General features: G+C 33.9%; 1 protein-coding gene across 5 annotated transcripts in view; it reads right to left on the reverse strand.

The window, feature by feature from the left end:
- Nucleotides 1-21,401, reverse strand: part of CCDC88A (coiled-coil domain containing 88A) — a 109,487-nt gene that overhangs the window by 49,897 nt on the left and 38,189 nt on the right. For all 5 annotated transcript variants that reach the window (XM_070429236.1, XM_070429238.1, XM_070429237.1 and 2 more), the window contains exons 6-10: nt 17,510-17,593; nt 15,567-15,707; nt 10,203-10,375; nt 3,763-3,844; nt 1,132-1,290 (exon numbers count right to left, since the gene is read on the reverse strand). In XM_070429236.1, the coding sequence (XP_070285337.1) occupies nt 1,132-1,290; nt 3,763-3,844; nt 10,203-10,375; nt 15,567-15,707; nt 17,510-17,593 (639 nt within the window). The remainder of the gene's footprint in view (nt 1-1,131; nt 1,291-3,762; nt 3,845-10,202; nt 10,376-15,566; nt 15,708-17,509; nt 17,594-21,401) is intronic.

A 21,401-nucleotide genomic window follows, 5' to 3' on the forward strand; every position in this document is an offset into this window, starting at 1 on the left:
AGTCTTGCAGATATTTAACACATAAATCTCCATAGAATTAGAACTTAATTTATTTACTGAAATAGATTTAAAGAATTCTCTCCACTTAAACTGTAATTTAGAAGTGAAGGGTTTGGGGTTTTTGAGTAAAATTCCAAGACTTTGAACTAATACTCACATAAATCATAAATAAAGGCTTTATCAATAAATATTTTACATAGCATCTTGAGGACATGTTTTAAACCCCTACATCTGTTTTGAAGACATATGTTCACAAATCTATCTTGCTAAGCTTTATGCCTGTAATTTATAAGCTAACTTCAAGAGAAAGTATATTAAAACAGTGGCATCTATAAGGATCCTTTAACAGTGCCATATACTCATTTAAAAAATTGGCAAAGAATTAATATGTACCTTATTTTTATAGTCTATTTGGTCTATTTTTTATAACTTTCAGGCTCAAATGTTCTATGATTTCTTATAATGTTTTCACTTCTTAATTTTTGCATACTCCTTCCTTCTTATCCCCATAATAAACATGACCAAGATCTCCACTGTTTGCAGACAATGAAGAAATTAACTAAGAAAGGAAAAAAGGATGCAGATGCAAAGATTATCAATTTTTTGCTGTCAATGTCAAACTCAACTTCATGCAACATTGTACAATAATCATTAAGTATGGAAAAATGTTTCTTCTAATTTGTTTATATAAGATGTTTATATGATTTATTGAGAAAGAGTTTATGAGCAGGTGTGCAAACACAAGTGATTTCGTTGATCCTAATTTAGCATTCTGAGTTGAGTCAGCAAATACGTCTGTTTTCACTCCTAGGAACAAGTTTAAAATTAGTAGAGAGAAATACTTTATTTTGACTATGAGGGAAGGACTTCAAAAATCTGCTCTACCTATAATGTTAAATAAAGGGATAAAAGAAGAGCCCCAAAGACTTAAATAAAATTAATAATGTCTAAATATCCCTTTGTAAATTCTAAGAAATATGCTGATCTATCATAAAATAAACATCTAAATGTATTTAGTTTGCTAACATTTCAACAATTCCATTCATTTATTAAGTGTATTTTCATTGAATTTTGAAAATCAAACAGTTTTTAAAGTAATAAATTGTGAATGGTTTAAATTATGCAACATACCTCAACTCTTGCTTTATAAAACTCAATATCATGCAGCCTTTCTTTATATCTGCTGACTTCACTTTCAAGCTTATCAACTCTGATTGCCTTCTCTCGAAGTGCATCTAATTCATCTCGGTACATTCTTGCAGAACGAGCATCCGAAAGCAAATTCATGTTCTAAACATAAATAAATATTAATATTTTAAATAGTATTTTCTATTTCCTTCGTCGCACAACTTGATGAATCTACTAAAAAATCAATACATTATGTACCTTAGAAGTGTGGATTTGTGGTATGTAAATTATACCTCCATTAAGTTGTTTTTTAAAATGGGGAGATATAGCCCCAGCCAGTGTGACAAAGTGGTTAGAGCCTGGGCCTATGCACCGAAGGGCCTTGGTTTCAATTCCCAGTCAAGGGCACATACCTGGGTTGTAGGCTCGATCTCTGCCCCAGTTGGGGTGTGTGCGGGAGGCAACCATTCGATGTGTCTTTTTCACATCCATGTCTGTCTGTCTCTGTCTCTCTCTCACGCTCTATCTCTTTCTGTTCCCCCTTTCCCCACTCCCGCCTCACCTCCCCCTTCCACTCTAAAAAATCTGGAATGTAAAAATTACTCAGGATGTTTTAAAATAAGTTAACCTTACCTAACAAAACCATTTGCAATTAATTTAAGATTAAAAGAAAGTTAACTTTAAAATACAGGACAGGGAACACAAAAAAGAGCCAAACTGTATTATTAAAGTTGATCATTAGTTACTTTAGAGAAATAATGGTTCTATTCAGATATACTATAACATACTAAAACCCTGCTGGTTTTTTAATGCTTCCAAGTAAAATGATTAGTGCATACGTTTAATGCATATCTTAATGCCATTTAAGACAAATATTAAAATTCAAAAAAACCTTCTCGTAATCCTTAATCCTTTAGAACACTAGTTATTAAAGTGTGATACAGGGACTTCTGTGGTTTCCTGAAATCCTTTCAGGGAGTTCATGAGGTCAAAACTATTTTCAAAATAATCCTAATACATTATTTCTCTTTTTCATTCTCATTCTCCCATGAGGGCACAGTAGAGTTTTCTGAAGCTACATGGCATGTAGTATCATAAATGAATAAATTCAGAAATAGATTCGAGAATCTAGTAGTCTTCAATTAAGGCAGGCATTAAAGAGATTTGCAAAAATGTAAATAGTTTTTGTTTTGTAAAATAATATTTACTTAAAATATAAACTTTATACTTTAAACTTTAACACTAGAGGCCCGGTGCACAAATTCCTGCACCAGTGGGGTCCCTCGGCCTGGCCTGTGGGATCAAGCCGAAACCGGCTCTCCGACATCCCCTGAGGGGTCCCGGATTGCGAGAGGGTGCAGGCCAGGCTGAGGGACCCCACCAGTGCATGATCGGGGCCTGGGAGAGACACAGGAGGTTGGCCAGCCAGGGAGGAACTGCGGGAGGGCTCCAGGGCTTATCCAGCCCGTCTCACTCAGTCCTGATCGGTGGGACCCCAGCTAACCTACCGGTTGAAGCGTCTGCCACCTGGTAGTCAGTACACGTCATAGCGAGCAGTTGAGTGGTCTTAGCATATCATTAGCATATTATGCTTTGATTGGTTGAACGGACGACTGGACAACTGGACACTTAGTATATTAGGCTTTTATTATATAGGATGGAATGGGTTGGATATTGTCTTTAAGATAAATTAATAAATATTTTTTAAATTCTCAGCTTTTATTTCTAATTTGGTAAATACCAGTAGATATAATCCTACTAATTTTTAAGAGTGGAAGAAAGTCTTGAGACCAAAAAGATTGAGAACCACTGTTTTGGAGGTAACACTGATACAAAAAAACCCTGCTACCAAGACGTGGGAGAGCAGCCACAGCATATCTAGAAATAAAGATTATCATGTCCAATCTCACAGATCTAGAAAGGACAAATAATAAAAAAAGAAGAGAACAGAAAAGTCCCAGTTTATGACCCTGCAAGTGCAGTATTCCCTGAATTTAAAATGCAGGTTAGGGGAGGTAAGGTAAAGAAAATTGTCTATCTTTACTTCAATCCATACCAATGAAAACAAAACACTATACAGTGATTAAAAGAAGTAACTTCTTAAACAAATCTTGGTTAAAGATGCAAAGAAAACACACTTTAGTAAAAAAAAACAAAAACCTTTTTTTAAGTAAAAAGTTTTACCTTATTTAATAGGAAAAGAATGAAAAATTAAAGGCATTCTGTCTTATATAACATAAAGCACCATCAGAGAGTGGAGACCTAAGGAGATATATACATTAGCAGCCACAATTTATAGTGTAGTTGTTTCAGCTTCCAAGCCCACAGAAGCCAGTTACATAAAAAAGAGAAACTTGGAACCGTCCTAATCCTGAGGCTCCTTTGAATCTTAGCAAAGTTTAAACAGCACTGATACAGAAAAAAAAAAAAAAAAAAAAAGCCCACAGACTATGATTTCTAGTTTTGGCTCTGGCATTTTTGAAGAGAAAAACACTGAAAAAGTAATCAGATCTCTTGAAATCTCAGTAACCTCAGAAAGTATTAAGGTAAACGTTATAAATTATAAGGAGAAAAGTCAATTTTCAATTTCCAATTACTTAGTGGTCCTATGTAATAAAAGTTTCAGGTACAAACCTCTTGCTGCAGCCTTTTTAGTTCTATTTCCATTTGCTCAAGTTCTTGTTTGCAGTCCAGTAACTGTTCAGTCTTTTCCTCCCTTAAGTGCAAAAAACATTTATTAAAAAGTAAGCTTACTGCTTTAAAAAACTATAATCATCTTCATGAATACAAATTATTATTACTAAATGTCTAGTTGAACATAGTATTAGCCATGACTCCAACACAGGGGAAAAAGACAAGGAAATGGATTGTAGGAATTTATATGATTAGATGTCATCAATAAAACTCCCCCTAAACCTCAATGATTAGCATCCTCATAGTTCATAAGGTAGTTTTTCTACATCTTTCCTGACATCTCCCATTCCCATTCTTCTTCTGCATAGTCAAAACCAAGTAAGCTGAACAAATTTTTATGCAATGCAATACTATCTGGGTCTGAGACTTATAAAGGTCTCCAAACTATTTTCAACATTCACAATGGCCTAAAGGAAATTATACCCTGCCACACAGACACCTAAATCTTTACAATTCTCTTGGTTTCTTTCCTGAAGCCTATAAACATCCTCAAATCTCTCCAAATTTTTTCTCTTAACACTGCTTTACTTTCTCAGTTTTCTATCTGCCCTTCAGAGCCAATCTCCTCAAAATCAAGTTTCCATTATCTCTACTTTTCAACTTTCTGGTTTTTTAGTAAAAAAGATAACTGTTCATTGTAGAAAATAATCTGCTGTTGACATCTCTCACACCCATACATTTTTTAAAAACCATAATTTTTTTAGCATATCCAATTCATGTTTTTAATGTTTTTTAAATTGAACTTACTGGGGTGACATTGGTTAATAAAATTATACAGGTTTCAGGTATACTCAAAACTATAATTTTTAATGGAGAAATAGTCCCTTTGACAGAGGAACCATAATTAATTTACTTAAGTGGATTTTATCCTTTACAGTAATAAATAATGTTTTGGTAAATGAACTCATTATACATTATACACTGAGTGGCCAGATTATTATGACCGGCCAGATTATTATGACCACCCCATCAGTACTTCATTGACACTTCTAAAAATACTGAATATTGAAAACTTCCTAAACAAATACTCTAAAGGTTTTATTATTACTATTATTATTATTATTATTATTATTTGCATAACTAATTCACTTCATTATACTGATGGGGTGGTCATAACAATCTGGCCGGTCATAATAATCTGGCCACTCAGTGTACATTATACAGGACAGATTTCTAAAACTAAATGATAGGTTTAAAGGTACTTGATATACTATTGTCAAACTGCCCTCCAGAAAAGTCATTATCAATTTATAAGGCAACAACAGAGGATAAAAGTGCCTATATGTGAAACAATTTAACAACTGAAAAATGCTGTCACTGTTCTAATTTACATTTATTTGAACACCAGGAAAGGCTAAATTTGTTTTCTTACGTTTGTGGCATTAAAATGACAAAAAGCTATTACACTTTGCAATTTATAAGATTTCTTACAAATATTTCTTTATAGATTAAGATTATCAATTTTTTCAAAAAGTATAAACAAATTCTATTTATTATTATAGTAATATATATACATATATATACAGACATATACATGACATAAAACTGCAATTTTAAGTGTACCATTTTTAAGTGTACAATTTTTAACCATTTTTAAGTGTACAATTCAGTGGCATTAATTACATTTAAAATGTTGTTAAACGACCATGACTATCTATTTCCAAACTCTTTTATTACCCCAAACAGAAACTCTGTGCCCATTAGGCAATAACTATCCAATTCCCCCAGACCCCCTCAGCCTCTACCTCTAATCTACTTTCTGTTCTGAATTTGTCTATTAAAGATATTTCATTTAAGTGGAATCATAAAATATTTGTCCTTTTGTATCTGATTTCTCACTTAGCAAATTGTTTTCCGGGCTCATCCATGTTGTAGCAGGTATCAAAATTTCATCCCTTTTTATGGCTGAATAACAGTCCATCACATGCCTATAGCACATTTTGTTTATCCATCCATCAGTTCGTGGACACTGAGGTTGTTTCTACCTTTTGGCTTTTGGGAATAATACTGCATAAACAATGGCATACAAGTATCTGTTTGAGTTCCTGTTTTAAATTTTGGGGGGATATAGAGTATCTAGGAGTGGAACTGCAGGGTCATATAAAAATTCTGTTTTACTTTCTGAGAAATATTGTCAAATGCTTTTAATTTTACTTATTTTTTTTCTGGATGTTTACATATTTATATTTTTATACAAATAGAGCAACCACCTTTTACAAATACTTTTTTTTGCTTTTGTGTACAGTTCTTCCCTACCTAGAGAACAAATATATACTCATCTGCATATTACTTTCTGATTCTTTTAGCATTATCTCATTTTTTACATTTAGCTCTTTAATCCAGTGGTCGCCAACCGGTGGTCCGTGAGGTCTGCAAGGTTGGTGACCGCTGCTTTAATCCATGTGGAATTCACTTTGGTGTATGTGAGGTATACATTTAAATAAATTTTCCAAAACAGTTATCCAGGAGTTCAAATATTTGTGCACCCATTTGACCACTATATTTATAGCAATAAGGTTTTCCATCCACACATCCCCACTAACACTGGTTTTCATAGAGTCAATTACATCTTTATTCCCAAATCCAGTGGATTATTTTCAGATCTCTCTGAAAAATTTAGTAGCGTTAACTCCATTGTTCTTGACAATCTCTCCACTGGCTTCCATGACTTCACACTCGGGTTTTCCAACTTTACTGACTCTTTTGCTGATTTCATGTTTTGGGCCTATCTTTTGGCTAACAATTGTCAAGCTCTCATTACCTGTGCTAGGCATTTTCGCTAAGCACTTCACACTTTGCTAAACACTTAATCCTTACAAGAGCCTTCTAAGAAATAATAGCACTGATAGCAGCTCACATTTAGTGAGCACTTACTAGTAATACTAGACACTGTTCACTTTACATATTTACCTCACATAACAATCTGACAATAGGCAGAAGTATTCCTAGTTATTAGGCTATGAAACCAAGCAGCCTTAAAGAGGTTAACTTGGTCAGCCCTACCCGGTTTAGCTCAGTGGATAGAGCGGTGGCCTGCGGACGGAAGGGTCCCGGGTTCGATTCCGGTCAAGAGCATGTATGTTGGTTGCGGGCACATCCCCAATAGGGAGTATGCAGGAGGCAGCTGATCGTGTTTCTCTCTCATCGATGTTTCTAACTCTCTATCCCTCTCCCTCTCTATACAAAATCAATAAAATATATTTTTTTAAAAAAGAGGTTAACTTGGTCAGAGTGACTCAGTTAAGAAGTGTTGAGCCAGAAGTGACACTCAGGCAGAATGTATCAAAAGCTCATGAGCTTGGCCCTAGCCGGTCTAGTCTGGCTTAATGGACAGAGCGTCGGTCTGTGGACTGAAGGGACAAAGATATTAGATAGGTTCAAAGATATTAGATAGGTTCAATTCTGAACAAGGGCACATGCCCGGGTTGTGGGCTCGATCCCCAGTTGGGGGCATGCAGGAGGCAGACAATCAATGATTCTCTCTCATCATTCATGTTTCTATCTCTCTTCCTCTCCCTTCCTTTCTCTGAAATCAATAAAAATATATTTTTTAAAAGTTTACCTCATAACTCAATTTAAAAGTGAGAAAAGTATCTAAATAGACATTTCTCCAAGAAGATATACAAATGGCCAATTAGTACAGAAAAAGATGCTCACCATCATTAGTCATCAGGGAAATGCAACTCAAACCCGCAATGAGATATCACTTCATACCCACTAGGATAGCTATAATCAAAAGGTGTCAAATGAGTATAGGTGAGGATATGGAGAAATTGCTGGTAGGAATACAAAATGGTGCAGCCAAATAGTTTAACAGTTCCTCAAAATGTTAAATATAGAACTACCATATGACCTAGCATTTCCACTTCTCAGTATATACCCTAGAGAATTGAAAACATCATGTCCACACAAAAATGTGCACATGAATGTTCATAGGAGCATTATTCATAATAGCCAAAAATGTAAACAAGTCAAATGCCCATCAACTGATAAGTAACCAAGCATGGTATATATCCATCTGATGTTATTTAATCATAAAAAGGATGAAACACTGATACATACTACAACATGGATCAACCTTGACAACATTGTGCTAGTGAAGAAGACAGTCACGAAATGGCATATAATGTACAATCCATTTATATGAAGTTTCCAGAATAGGCAAAACCATGGAAATAGAAAATATATTAGTGTTTGCCAAGAGTTGTCAAGGGCAAAGAGGTATTGGGACTGACTGATAATGGGTATGGCCCTTCTCTTTGGGGTGACAAAAATGTCTTGAAATCAATGTGTGAGAGTTGTGCAACTCTATGAATATACTAAAAATTATTGAATTGTATACTTTAAAAGAAATTTTCTGATATATAAATTATATCTCAATAAAGTTATTTTTAAAAAGAATAATTTGTGTGACACAAAATCTCTGAAAACATGGGATTCATGAAGGCAGAAAAATTATTAAAGAAAGCTTTTGATAGTGTTAACTACTGCATAAAAATGTAATTTTTAAGGAAATTACTTCTTCCAGCCAAAATGCAAATAATACTTTTACTCTGTATGTTAATAAGTCAAAAGCAATTATATTATAATGTACCACCCATAAGTATGTTATTAGTTAATTTGCATTTTCTCATTATAATTATTTATTTCCATTAGGTCTAAGGCCATCTGAACTATTTTTATCCATCCTGATTTTCATACTTCATCACTTTAGTAAAGATCTGTCCCAGCAAAAAGATGTAAAATAAATTTTAATAGAAGAAATCCACCAAGGAACACATTTTTAAGGACAACAAAGATATTAGATAGTATCTGATGAAATGCTAGTTTGTAGGAATACTTGCTATATACAGCATATTTATTTACTAAAAAAAAAATTTTACATTTTCTAATCAGCATATGAAAGATCAAATCTTATCAATCTCTTTTAAGATGTTTGGAATTTTAATAACTCCATGGTAAGTAAATTTTATTTAAAAATCAAATTCTAATTCTATAGTGCAAAATGTTAAATGAATTCACAGCCAGCATTGCAGTTCTAATTGCATGCTTTATCTAAAGACTGGAGAAGATGGTACTAAATTATATGGAACAAACTAGTGTTCACTGTTTAGGCTATCCATTAACTGCCAGTCAAACTAATAACAGCAATCGCTTCCCTAATTTTCCTGGTGCAGCTGTTTATAGAATATCCTGGGCGTGTTCACTGCAATAGATACATAATAATGCAGACATCCACAATGTAGGCTGTATTTATTTTTTTTCACATTTTTCTATAAACTGTGTGTTTTTTCTACCTTGCATATTTAATCACTTTCTTAAACTAACTGCTTTAAACAATCAGTAAATAAACTTAATCGCTATATTGTGGCTTTAAATTTAAACCTATACTCTAAAGCCCAAATTCCAGGGAAGAAAACAAAAAGAAAAAGTCCAAATACAAAAATCCTTTGTTCTTTTTGAAGTGCAAAATAAAAAATCCCCAGCAGGGATTGGTCATGTCTTTACATGTGATTCACCAAGGAATGCCTATGTGACACATACTGACTTTTCTGTAATGTTCTTTGGAAGATAAATTTCACCAGCACCAACCAATCTGAATATTTACCACTGCTAAGTACATGAGTCAGGCATTTCAATTACTCAATGCAGAAGATACACACACAAAATTATTTGTAAAACTGTATGTCAACAATTCAGTCTTTTATAACATTAATTTTATTTTTATATGTATATTTTATTGATTTTAGAGAGAGGGAGAGGGAGAGGGGGGGAGAGGGAGGGGAGAAAGAGGGAGAGGGGAGGAGAGAGAGAGAGAGAGAGCGAGAGAGAGAGAGAGAGAGAGAGAGAGAGATTGATTGGCCACCTCCCTAACATGCCCCGACCAGGGATGGAATCCACAACTTGGGTATGTGCCCTGACTGGAATTGAACCCACCACCTTTCAGTGCACAGGATGATACTCCAATTAACTGAAACCACACAGGCCAGGGCTACAACATTAATTTTAAAAGAGCTAAACTTATTGATCTGTACCAGTGGTTGTCAATGTTTTGTATTTAAAGCATGTAAAAATAAAAATATTAAGGAGATCCCAATCTGCCAAGGAAGAACATTATTTTATAAAAGAAAGGGCATTTTAACACTAGATAAGTAGGGCATAAATCCAGAATCAAGGGCATCCTTTAGATTTTTAAGATTTAGCATTAAAAAAACCTAACGCTGGTCTCCTCATTTTTCTCATTTTGACAAAAACTAGTAAAAATTGTGACTCAGGCCAGCAATTAAGAACTACTATCTATATGCCATAAGCCTAAAAATATCGTTTAGGTCACCTTTCAACCATATAAATTCAATGAAGCTTGAAAATTGGCAACTTACAATTCCTGCCTCAGCCTTCTTATCTTGGCCTTAGCATCTGCCAGTTCCACTGACAGATGTTGTCGACTTTCTGTCCGCTTCATGCCTGGAGAACCACAGGGTGACTGTGCAGATGAAGACGCATGGGGTAGAAAATGAAGACCATCCCGTTCTTCAGAGAGTTCTATGATGGTCTAAGGAAATGTGGAAATGAACACAGAATCACTTTTAGTATTTTACATATCAAAGACCTAAATACATTAACACTATTCACTGTTTCTAAGTACTATACTATAATACCAAAACAATTCATTGATTAAAAAAAACTTAACTCTGTCATATTTAGTTGTCATTTTTAAAAGTTTGAATCAGTAGGTCATGGACAAGCTATTAGTAATAGTAGAAGATAATAGTAGAAGACGACAATACTCTTTTCCATTCTTAGTTTAACAAAAGAAATCAATTATAGTAAAATAACTCGACCAGATGGCAACTGCCAGAAAGGCATAAAAGACATTGTCGTAGGAAAGAAATTAACCCAAGAATGATATATCTACAACTGTGCTGTCAAATATGGTAGTCAGCAGCACAAGTGGCTATTGAAGTACAAATTTAAAAAATTAAAAATACAGTTCATTAGTCACACTAGTCACATTTCAAGTGCACAACAGCCATATGTAGCTAATGGTTATTATATTGGACTAGAGGCCCGTTGCAGGAAGATTCCTGCAAGAATAGGGCTTCCTGCGGCTGGAGCGAAGCAGAGAAGGGAGCCAAACCCGCCGAGGCAGCCTTTACTCCCGCCTCCGCCGCCCTGCTTGCTTCCCTCCCGCCCTGCTTGCTCTTCCGCAGCTTCACTCCCTTCTGCAGCACTTGGCTTCCTTTTATGTTGTCTTCAGTCTTCACTCCCTGCCTGTGTGTGCAAATAATTAACTGCCATCTTTATTGGGTTAATTTGCATACTCATCTGATTGGCTGGTGGTGTAGCGGAGTGACACCAATTTGCATGTTTCTCTTTTATTAGTGTAGATAGTGCAGAAATATAATCTTGCCATCATTACAGAATTGGACAATGATCTAGAATTGTAAACAGGGATCTCAGAGAGACCTACCAGAATCTCAGAGGTCTCATTCAGTCCCTTAATTCTGCAAAGTAACTGAGGCACAGAGATTGACTTGTCCATAATCACACAATTAGCTAGTAGCAATGCCAAGACTCCAAGCCAGTCTCAACTCTGTATCTTACACTCTCTCTTACAATAGTTCCAATCTGCTTCCCGTCTCAATGCTTCCTTCCCTAATCACTTTCTCTAGAAACCCTCTATAAAACACAAATCTCCTTCTGGTTATCCTAAATCTGGACTTTAAGGGCTTTCTAATCTACATGTACTTCACTCAATCATGTTCATCCATTCCCCCAATTTTCCTTTTATTGGAAAATTCTCTTATTCTACCAATTTCTCAGCCTTTTTTTCAAACTTCTTTGGCAAACAGAAATTGTCTTCTATGGAAATTTCAACTGTCCTATATCAGACAGAATGGGTGGGATTACCACCTCAGGACCATGAGATCACCATCCTCACTTAGTTTCTCATTACCAAATCTTACACCACCCTCACTAAATCATTATTTTTCCTCTTCTTTTATTTTTTTAAACCACACACGGAATTCATTTCCTTATCCTTGAGATATATTTCAGCACCTGAATGAAGGTCTATCCAACTATCGCTTTCACAGATTCTAGTTTGTCTATTGATAAACCACAGAATGTGACTTCCCAAGTTCTTTTCTCTCTACAACTCCTCATCCATTCCCTATTTGGTAGATACAGGCTTCTACAGTGAAGGCACCATTCCTCTTTTGTGCCATGATTCCTTAACTATCATTACTCCCATATCACCATACCTATGCCTGAACCTTTAATCATTCAACTCCCCCCTTTTATCCAGTCAAACAAACTTTTCCTGCCTACTCTAGAGTTCTTAATCAGCCTGGAGCTACAATTAGGTCCATAAATGTCACCCTTACTTTCTAATTTAACACTACCATGCCATCTTTGGCTATGGCTCACTCTTTTGGGGGGGGGGAGGGGAAGGGGAAATATTTACAGAACTTCTAACTAGAGATTTTCCAACAAGATCTCATCCAATACTATAATTTGTAATATAAGTATTATGTCTATTTTAGATTAAATAACTTAACCAAAGTCACACATCTAATAATATATATAAAAGGAATTCAATTTCAAATCTGACTCTAACACGATGTTATTTTCCTTACCTACCATCATTTTTTTTTTTTCATTCCTGCTCCAAGGTAATAAAGAACTCAAGAGAAAAACAACAAATACACAGCCCAACTACAGGTCTATTTTCAATTAAGCTCTTTCCAATGACCATCCATCCTTTTATGGAAAATCTCTCTGATTTCCTGGCAAATTTCCCCATAATGGCTATTATAAATATAATCCCCTTTCTTTACTTACGCCTTCAACTGCAAACAGCTATCATTACTTCCAAAAAATGACCTCTCCTCCAACTTGTCTAAGAAACAAAACCACTTGAGATTAAAGCCTCCATTTTTACATATCTCTTGCTCCCTACACGTGGTCCTTATTTCTATAACATTTTCAATTGGCTTTTTTCTTTGTTCTTCAAAGGTATACATACAAGTCTCTTCTATATAGGAAAAAAAAATCCCATTTCTCTCTTACTACTCTTCTATTTCTCTTTCAATGGTATTTTTTGAAAAATAGTTTATATGTTCATTGACAATAATTCATCTTATCCACTCATCCAGTGTGTCTAGCCCAACTTCCCTGTCACTGTGCATAGCGTCATTAATCTCCATAGTAGCCCAGGCTCAATTTTCACTGAGTCAATTTTTATTGGTTAATTTTCTTTCTGTCTCAATTATCTGTAATTTTGTCTCCTAACATCTCCTGACTCTAACCTGTACACATGTTTAATAAATATTTGTTTCATGCACAAATAAATTAGAACTTAAATGTTACCTTTTATTTTTCATTTGCAATGTATTTTTTTCCAGTAAACCAAATAATCTTTCTTATACCTTCTTTAAATCTCTGATCATATCCAGCATAGTAATGAGCTGCTCAAACATATTATAAATGAGTAATTGATAAAATGGAGAACTCAAGAAAAGTACTGGAGACACATACTACAACTGAACTAAAAAGATGGTGAAATAGAGATATCAAGAGCTTCCAGATGCCAATGCACAGAGCACAAAAGAACTATGGGCCGAAAAAATATTTTTAAAAAGGAAAGAAAGAAACTTGTTACTAAGAACTAAGAGCATCTAGAGGTATTTTCCATTGAAGACTATGTAAACACTTGGACTTTTCTCTAATGATGGTAGTTTCTTGAGCTGAAGGCCTCTGGACATTTTCCCAAAATCTGACAGGAAATGTCATTAAAGCATAACTTTAATTAAATAAGTCTTCTCTGATCCTTCGGATCCTAGACATTCCACGAGCAGCTGCAAGTAATATCTTCTTTCTTTAAATACCTATAGTGTTTAGGTACATGTCTCTTTTTGGTATTTATAACTTTCAATGTTATCTTTTGGTATTGATAACTTTCAAAATTATCTTTTCTAATTAGTCCTGATGACCCAAATTAAAATTCTCCCTTTCCCCGTTCCCCCAAGAGAACTGAACTGGGATTAAATCAGCTAGCAACTTGTTTCCTGAATACTATAGACAGGAGAATAAGACTGATTCTTTTTTCCTTGTTAGAAAAACAAATTCAACAAAAATGCTTAATCAGGCAAGTTTTAAAAAGGCTTTTCAAATAATCTATAGTGTTTATTATTCCTTTTAGTTTTAACACAGACAACGTAATGACAAGTATTTTGTTCACATTTTTCAAAAATAATGTACTGCTTCATACCATATTAATCAGTTCGTGTAAGTGAGATTAATTTATCAGTCATATGAAACCAAAGTATAGATTTTTTAAAAAATTTTAATTTCAGAGAGAGGAAGGAAGAACGAGAGAGAGATAGAAACATGAATGATGAGAATCATTGACTGGCTGCCTCCTGCATGCCCCTTACCAGGGATTGAGGCCGGGCATGTGCCCTGACTGGGAATCAATCCGCAATCTCCTGGTTCATAGGTTGATACTCAACCACTGAGCCACACTGGCCGGGCCAAAGTATAGATTTTTAGAAGTAATTTCTCAGAAGTTGGAGGACACCTTAACAAAATATCTTTAATATCTTGAAATACAAAGGGATGGTCTAGCAATGAATAAAGTGATGAAAAGATACTAATATAAAAAAAGGTACAGCATATGGTTCAAAAATCAGATTAAAAATGAAACAAAATTCAGGATAAGTTTGATATATACTAGAGATTTTTTCAATTTACTCTTTCCTTTCTTTGGTCTCACTGTATTAGCTTTTTAAAAATTTTAATTATTGCTCTAAAATATTTATTTCCTATATTGTCTTCTTCAATGACTGAAGAAAAACTGAAAATTCTCATCAGAACTGAATATACTCTAAAGAGACATGAAAGTTTTGTTCATAAAAATAAGTCTTTAGGAATTTTTTCTGTATAGTCTTTTATTTGTCCCAAGGGTAATCAAATTCTGTATAAATCAGCTCAAAACTGTCTCCATGTAAATGGAACAAATGATCAAAGCTATACATTCTCCTGAATGGCAGAGTACTTTGGTCTGATACCCAGAAAATATTACTCACCACCACATGCACTGAAGTCTAGACTCCTCTAAGAATTACAAGCTGCTTTCAGAGAGTGCAGGCAAAAAATTCTGGAGCAATTTTTCCTCTTTTTAAAAAGGAAAGTACTGTCTTAAACAAGTTTATAATAATTCTCTTTTTTTTAAATCACACCTCATTATACTGACTACAAAAATTTGAGAACTTTTGTGGGACATTTTATACAAAACACCTGTTATTCTCCTTTTATTAACACTTATTTTTCCAACCTCACATGGTAATAAAACTAAAAATTATCCTTAAGTAAATTCTTATGCTTCAAGGCAATGATTTTTCCACTTACATCAACGATATTTTCAGTTTCACACTTTTGTACTGTTGCCGAGCTATGGGGATGACTTAAGAAAACACATAGGAAAAAAATCAGAATAATAATTTAAAAGGAAAGGAAGAAAGAAACCCTAATTGTAATCTGTTTACTAGTTTACTGTTTAAATTTCTCTAATCTGGGGCCCATATGTCCATTCTGGTTTCTATGTCGCACAAAAAAAAAAAAAAAAAAAGCATACCGTATTTTAATAAATAAAGTATCAATTCTGAAGTGTTTCTAAATGCTATTTTTTCTCTTTTTTTGGAAATCAAACTTTGGTAATATACTGAAAGAAATTTACAAACCTCTGAATGTTCATCTCTCTCATCTATAAGTCTTTTTAGATGCAACACCATATTTTTCAAGAGTGGTTCTATTTCCTCTTGAGACATATCAGTCACTTCCATCCATTGCAAATCAAACACATTTTCCTGATTATGGGTTACCTTTAGAAAAACAACCAGAATACATAACTTTTAAAATGGCTAATACTTAAAATCTATTTCATTTTAGCAAAATATTAGCTCAAATATTATGTCCCATATAATAAAAATATAAAAAGCAAATATGTTTAAAAAAACATTTAAAAGTAATGATGAAAAAGCTACTACTAAAAATTATTTTTAAAAACATTATTTTTTAAATATAAATTTTTAAATAAATTTCTATTTCTTTTCCAATTAAAAAAATAAGATATTTCATTCAGCCCTAACCGGTTTGGCTCAGTGGATAGAGCATCGGCCTGCAGACTGAAGGGTCCCAGGTTCGATTCCAGTCAAGGGCATACACCGTGGTTGCGGGCATATCCCCCGTAGGGGGTGTGCAGGAGGCAGTTGATCGATATTTCTCTCTCATTGATGTTTCTAACTCTCTATCCCTCTCCCTTCTCTGTAAAAAAATCAATAAAAATATATTTTTTAAAAAGATATTTCATTCAAAGCATTCTTAAAGGAAGGTAATATTGATGTCTGACAACTGCTTTAACAAAATCAATTTAACTTTTTATTAGCTAATACTAAATGTACTGTACTTTAATCTAAAAGTAAAAGTTTTTTAATCATATAGGATATATGTTCTTGTATTTTTATACTTGAAAAGCTAATTCGTTATAGATTCTGAAGATGACACCATTACAGAACCTAAGGAGAAAAGAACTTCCAGTATAAAGATTTTTTTTAAAAATGAAAGTTATATAAGTAAAATACTTAGTTCTTGCTTTTCTTTCCTCACCATGATTCTGATATTTTGCCTTAACTTTCGCAATAAGCAGCAAAAATAACATTTTCAAGAATGGTGGCAAATTTAGTGACTTGCAACAATTAGCATTTATCCAAAATAAGATACAAGAGACAGAGCTAGCATAAACAAACAAATACATATAAGGGGAAACTATCAATAAAACTATACTTTATAGAGTTTTACTATGCATACTGTTGATAATAATATTACTGACAAGAAAGCTGGGATCTCTGAATGTTAAATAAAAGAAAAGATGACATATGGGAACACAAAGTTATTTAAATACATAATATTTTAAACACTACGAATTTTCACTATTTAAAAATTCTCTCCTTTCCCTTTCCCTTAGTTCTCTTTCTAACCAGCCTGCAAAATTTAGCATGCTCTAATTCTAAAAAGTCTTGTAAAGTATACATGATTAAAGGACCAATTCTAGATAAATGCAGAAACAGCAGCTTTTAAAAGCATTCTTAACAAATAAATATGTAACTTCAATTACTTGACATTGCACAATATGTACTAGACAATATATACTAGATTTAAGTTTTTATAAAGATATTACAAATCACCGTTTATAATTCAAATAATATTTTCAATAAAAATTACGCTGTGTCCATTCATCCAAAGAAAAATCACTGAATGACAAAATACTACAGTTATCATCTTACCTCACTTCAGTTTCGAATTACATGCAATGATCCACTTTCTGCTGCTTCCGTTTACTATACTATTTATTCTGTGCTATATATAAAAGACATATACTTCATTCCTCAAATAACATTTTTGTCTATGTCTCTCTGTATAAACACAATAGTACATTTATGATTAGCACTATACCACATATAAGATGACTGCTTCATTTAAGAAACTATCTCTAAAGAGAAGATGGCAATTTGTCTAAAAGCAGGGTTCATGTATATTTGACCTTGATTTGCTCTTGCTTATCCTATGATTTTGGGAGATATATGAACACACCAGAGCTTCATAAAAACTGTACACAGCTTATTACCTCTTGAATATGTGCTGCAACTGCTGCTTTTGTATCAAAATCTAAACCTTGAATTCTTTCAATAAATTCTTCTTTCTTCTGACACTAAAATAAATGAATAAAATGATCATTTATACTTTATAGGGTATAGTACTTAATATGTTATAAATAACTGAAAACTCATCAGGGTAAAACTCTTGGCTATGTTTTGAACAGTACAATGAGGGTTTTGTTTTGTTTTGCATGTAAATGTTCTCTTTAATATGCTTACCTAATAAAAAGATAACAATTTAGAAGTATTTATTTAAAAGGCAAGGCATTGAAAATCCATACTATTTTTATGCCTCAAAGTTCTAAAGTGGGAAACCATTACACAACCCATCTGAGGTCAGTACAATATTATTATGCTAACTTTATAAACAGAGAAGTAAAGAATCAAGAACTTGTTTCAGGGAGGATAAGTTACTTGCCAAAAAACACAGTGAGTCAGTGGCAGAATTCGGAATACAGCCAAAATGCTCAGTCAGTCTTTGGCTATCATCAAACAACACAGCCTTTCTTCTTGGGGAAAAAATTGTAAGCAATTTTTACCTCAAGCTTACAATTCATTCTCACATCTTTAGCCTATCAATCTAAGAAACCTACTTTTGTATACCAGTTCAACATTTATAAGGTAATACAATAAATATTTGACTTATTTATAACAAAGTGACTAGGGGCAAAATTTAAGAATGTATATACAAGTACACAAGTGTCAAGTGGAATAAAGGCAGCATTTGTGTAACATTTTAAAGACATTATAGAAATTAAAGATATTAAAATGCAAACTCAAACTTTTTCTTTCTAAACAGTATTAAATAGCAGTTTAACAGGCACCTTAATCTCTGCCTCCCCTCTACATCTCTTATACTGCACTCCAACTGCCAGCGTAACTGTATTCCTCCAGCTACCAAATGAGAAGTGCATACAAAATAACCAGCACTGCCTTGTCTAGCCCAGTGGCATCTCCTGGGCCAATTACTGAACACCAGTGAAGACTATATACACACAAAAAGAAAATCAACTCTTTGATCATTAAGAAACTTAGCAAAATTCTGATTTATATTTATATATTTATTATATCAAATCATAATATCCTATTTCTATTGCCATACAATTTAACTTAAACACATTTCCATAATGCACAAAGTTCTATTATTGTGTAAAAACAAAATTATTAGGATGACATAATAATATTTAAAATTAAATGACCAGGAACATGTAATTCCTAGCTATGACTAGAGAAGGAAGCCAAAATTTGGATATAAAACAAAAATTTGTTTAAAAACAATAAGTTTTATGTATAAGTAATATTTGACAGGCCTAGTAAGAACAATTAAGAATGACTTTGGATACTACATTTGCAGCATATATAAAATCACTTTTTATGTAGCATATATAAAATAAAATTTCAATTTAATACTTTTGAAAATGTTAACTTATACATAGTGTCTGAGCTAATGAGCATATAAAATAGTGAGAGACTATAACTCACTAAAGGGACAGTCCCCCAATTCAACTGTCATATCTGTCTGTCTTCAATTTTTTTTTTTAATGAGAGAGAATCATGGATCAGCTGCCTCCTGCATGCCCCCTACTGGGGATGGAGCCCGCAACTCAGGCATGTGTCCTGACCGGGAATCTAACCTGGACCTCCTGGTTCATAGGTCGAAGCTCTACCACTGAGCCACGCCGGCCCTGCTGTCTGCCTTCAATTTAAACTAAACAGAAACTCTTTCCTTTCCTAAGCCCTAAAGCCGCTGTTTCTTTATTTACACTACCTTCAGGAGCTCAGCCCTTAACACAGTCATAACACAAATCAATGAGATTCTTCCTTCACACTTAAAATATCCACAAAGTCTTAAGAATGCTGAAAATGCTTTATCAATAGGTTAGGCTTTCTTAAAGAATATAGAATGAATGTCATAGGATTTTGAAGGGCAGAAAAGAGAAAGATTATCAAGATGGAAAAGAGAATGAGAGAAGATTCAAACTCTGAAGTTAAATAATCAGACCAAATGTTTTATATCAGTGCTGTCCACACAGAAATCACTAGCTACACATGGCTACTAAGTATGGATGGACCTAGAGAAGAGATGGGAATTTTTTTTTTTGCCAAGGGCCATGTGGGCATTTATAACATCTTTCGTGGGTCATACAAAATTATCAACTTGAAAACTAGCCTGCTATATTTGGTCAAACATTTAATTAATTCACCCCCAATGCCTTGGCAGGGCTAGACCAAATGATTTCTCGGCCTTATAGGGCCCTCGGGCCAGACGATCCCCACCCCTGACCTAGAGGGTATTATGCTAAGTGAAATAAGTCAGACAGAGAAAGACAAATACCAAATAACTTCACTTATATTTGGAATCTAAAGAACGTATAAACAAACAAATAAAACAGAAACAGACTCATAGAAACAGAAAATAGACTGATGGTTGCCAGAGGAAATGAGGGTTGCGGGACTGGGTGAAAAAGGTAAAAGGATTGAGAACAACAGATATGTAGTTACAAAGTAGTATAAAGTACAGCATAGGGAACATAGTCAATAACATTGTAATAACTATGTATGGTGCCAGGTGGATATTGGAAATATCAGGGAGAATACTTTGTAAAGTATATTATTGTCTAACCACAATGCTGTACAAAATACAAAATTAAAAAATAACAATATTGAATGTAAACTATAATTTAAAAACTTTTAAAAATTAATAAAAGAAAATAATACCCTCTATTTTCTAGCTTACTTTACAATATCATACTGATGCATATTTATAATTATTCTTTTACACAACTTTCCCATTCTGTGCCTTCTCTTATGCCTTAATCTCCTCAACTATTCTTCCTCCCTATTCCCATGACTATTTGAAATAATATCTACCTTATAAACCCTTCCCAGATTATGTGAATCTAAAGTACAGGGAATCATAACCAACTGATATATTAATAGGAAAAATTAAGAATATTTAGCATTGCTAGAAAATCCCGTTTTAATTGCATGTACATATTTAAAATGTACATATCTAATATGATAATTGGTGATTTCTAGCATGGCTTCATTAAGTAGTATTTTTGTTTGTTTGTTAAATATATTTTTATTGATTTCAGAGAGGGAGAAAGAAAGAGATAGAAACATCAATGATGAGAGAGAATCACTGATTGGCTGTCTCCTGCATGCCCTCTACTGGGGATGGGGTCCGAAACCCAGGCATGTGCCCTTGACCAGACTCGAACCTAGGACACTTCAGTCCACACTCTATCCACCGAGCCAAACCAGCTAGGGCGATTAAGTAGTTTTTTAAAAAACAGGCCCATTACATAGTTCTGCTTTACTTTAGTAATAAAGGAAAATGACATGAACATCAAATGTAAAAAAAGTCTTGGTAAATTTTTTTAGGAAACACTCAATGGGTTTAGTAACCTATGAAATGCTTTATTTATCTTAGTAAGAAAAAGGACCACTATTTCCATGGCATTCTTTTCATTTTCCAGCATCTGGGATACTATCATGTGAACTATAGAAAATAGTAAGGGAGGGGGAAGCAGCTTAGATTTTTATAATATTCTTTTGTTGCCTTTACAGATGGTGATAATGATGGCTTCTTTTTTTTAAAATATATTTTATTGATTTTTTACAGAGAGGAAGGGAGAGAGATAGAGAGTTAGAAACATCAATGAGAGAGAAACATCGATCAGCTGCCTCCTGTACATCTCCTAGTGGGGATGTGCCCGCAACCCAGGTACATGCCTTTGACCGGAATCAACCTGGGACTTTTCAGCCTGCAGGCGACGCTCTATCCACTGAGCCAAACCGGTTTCGGCAATGATGGCTTCTTTAATATTTTAGGCTTTCCCTAAACTGTTCATTTTA

Source organism: Myotis yumanensis, unplaced genomic scaffold (assembly GCF_028538775.1).
Source record: "Myotis yumanensis isolate MYYU_CA2020_CCGP unplaced genomic scaffold, mMyoYum1.0.hap1 SCAF_11, whole genome shotgun sequence".
Classification (NCBI taxonomy): Eukaryota; Metazoa; Chordata; class Mammalia; order Chiroptera; family Vespertilionidae; genus Myotis; species Myotis yumanensis.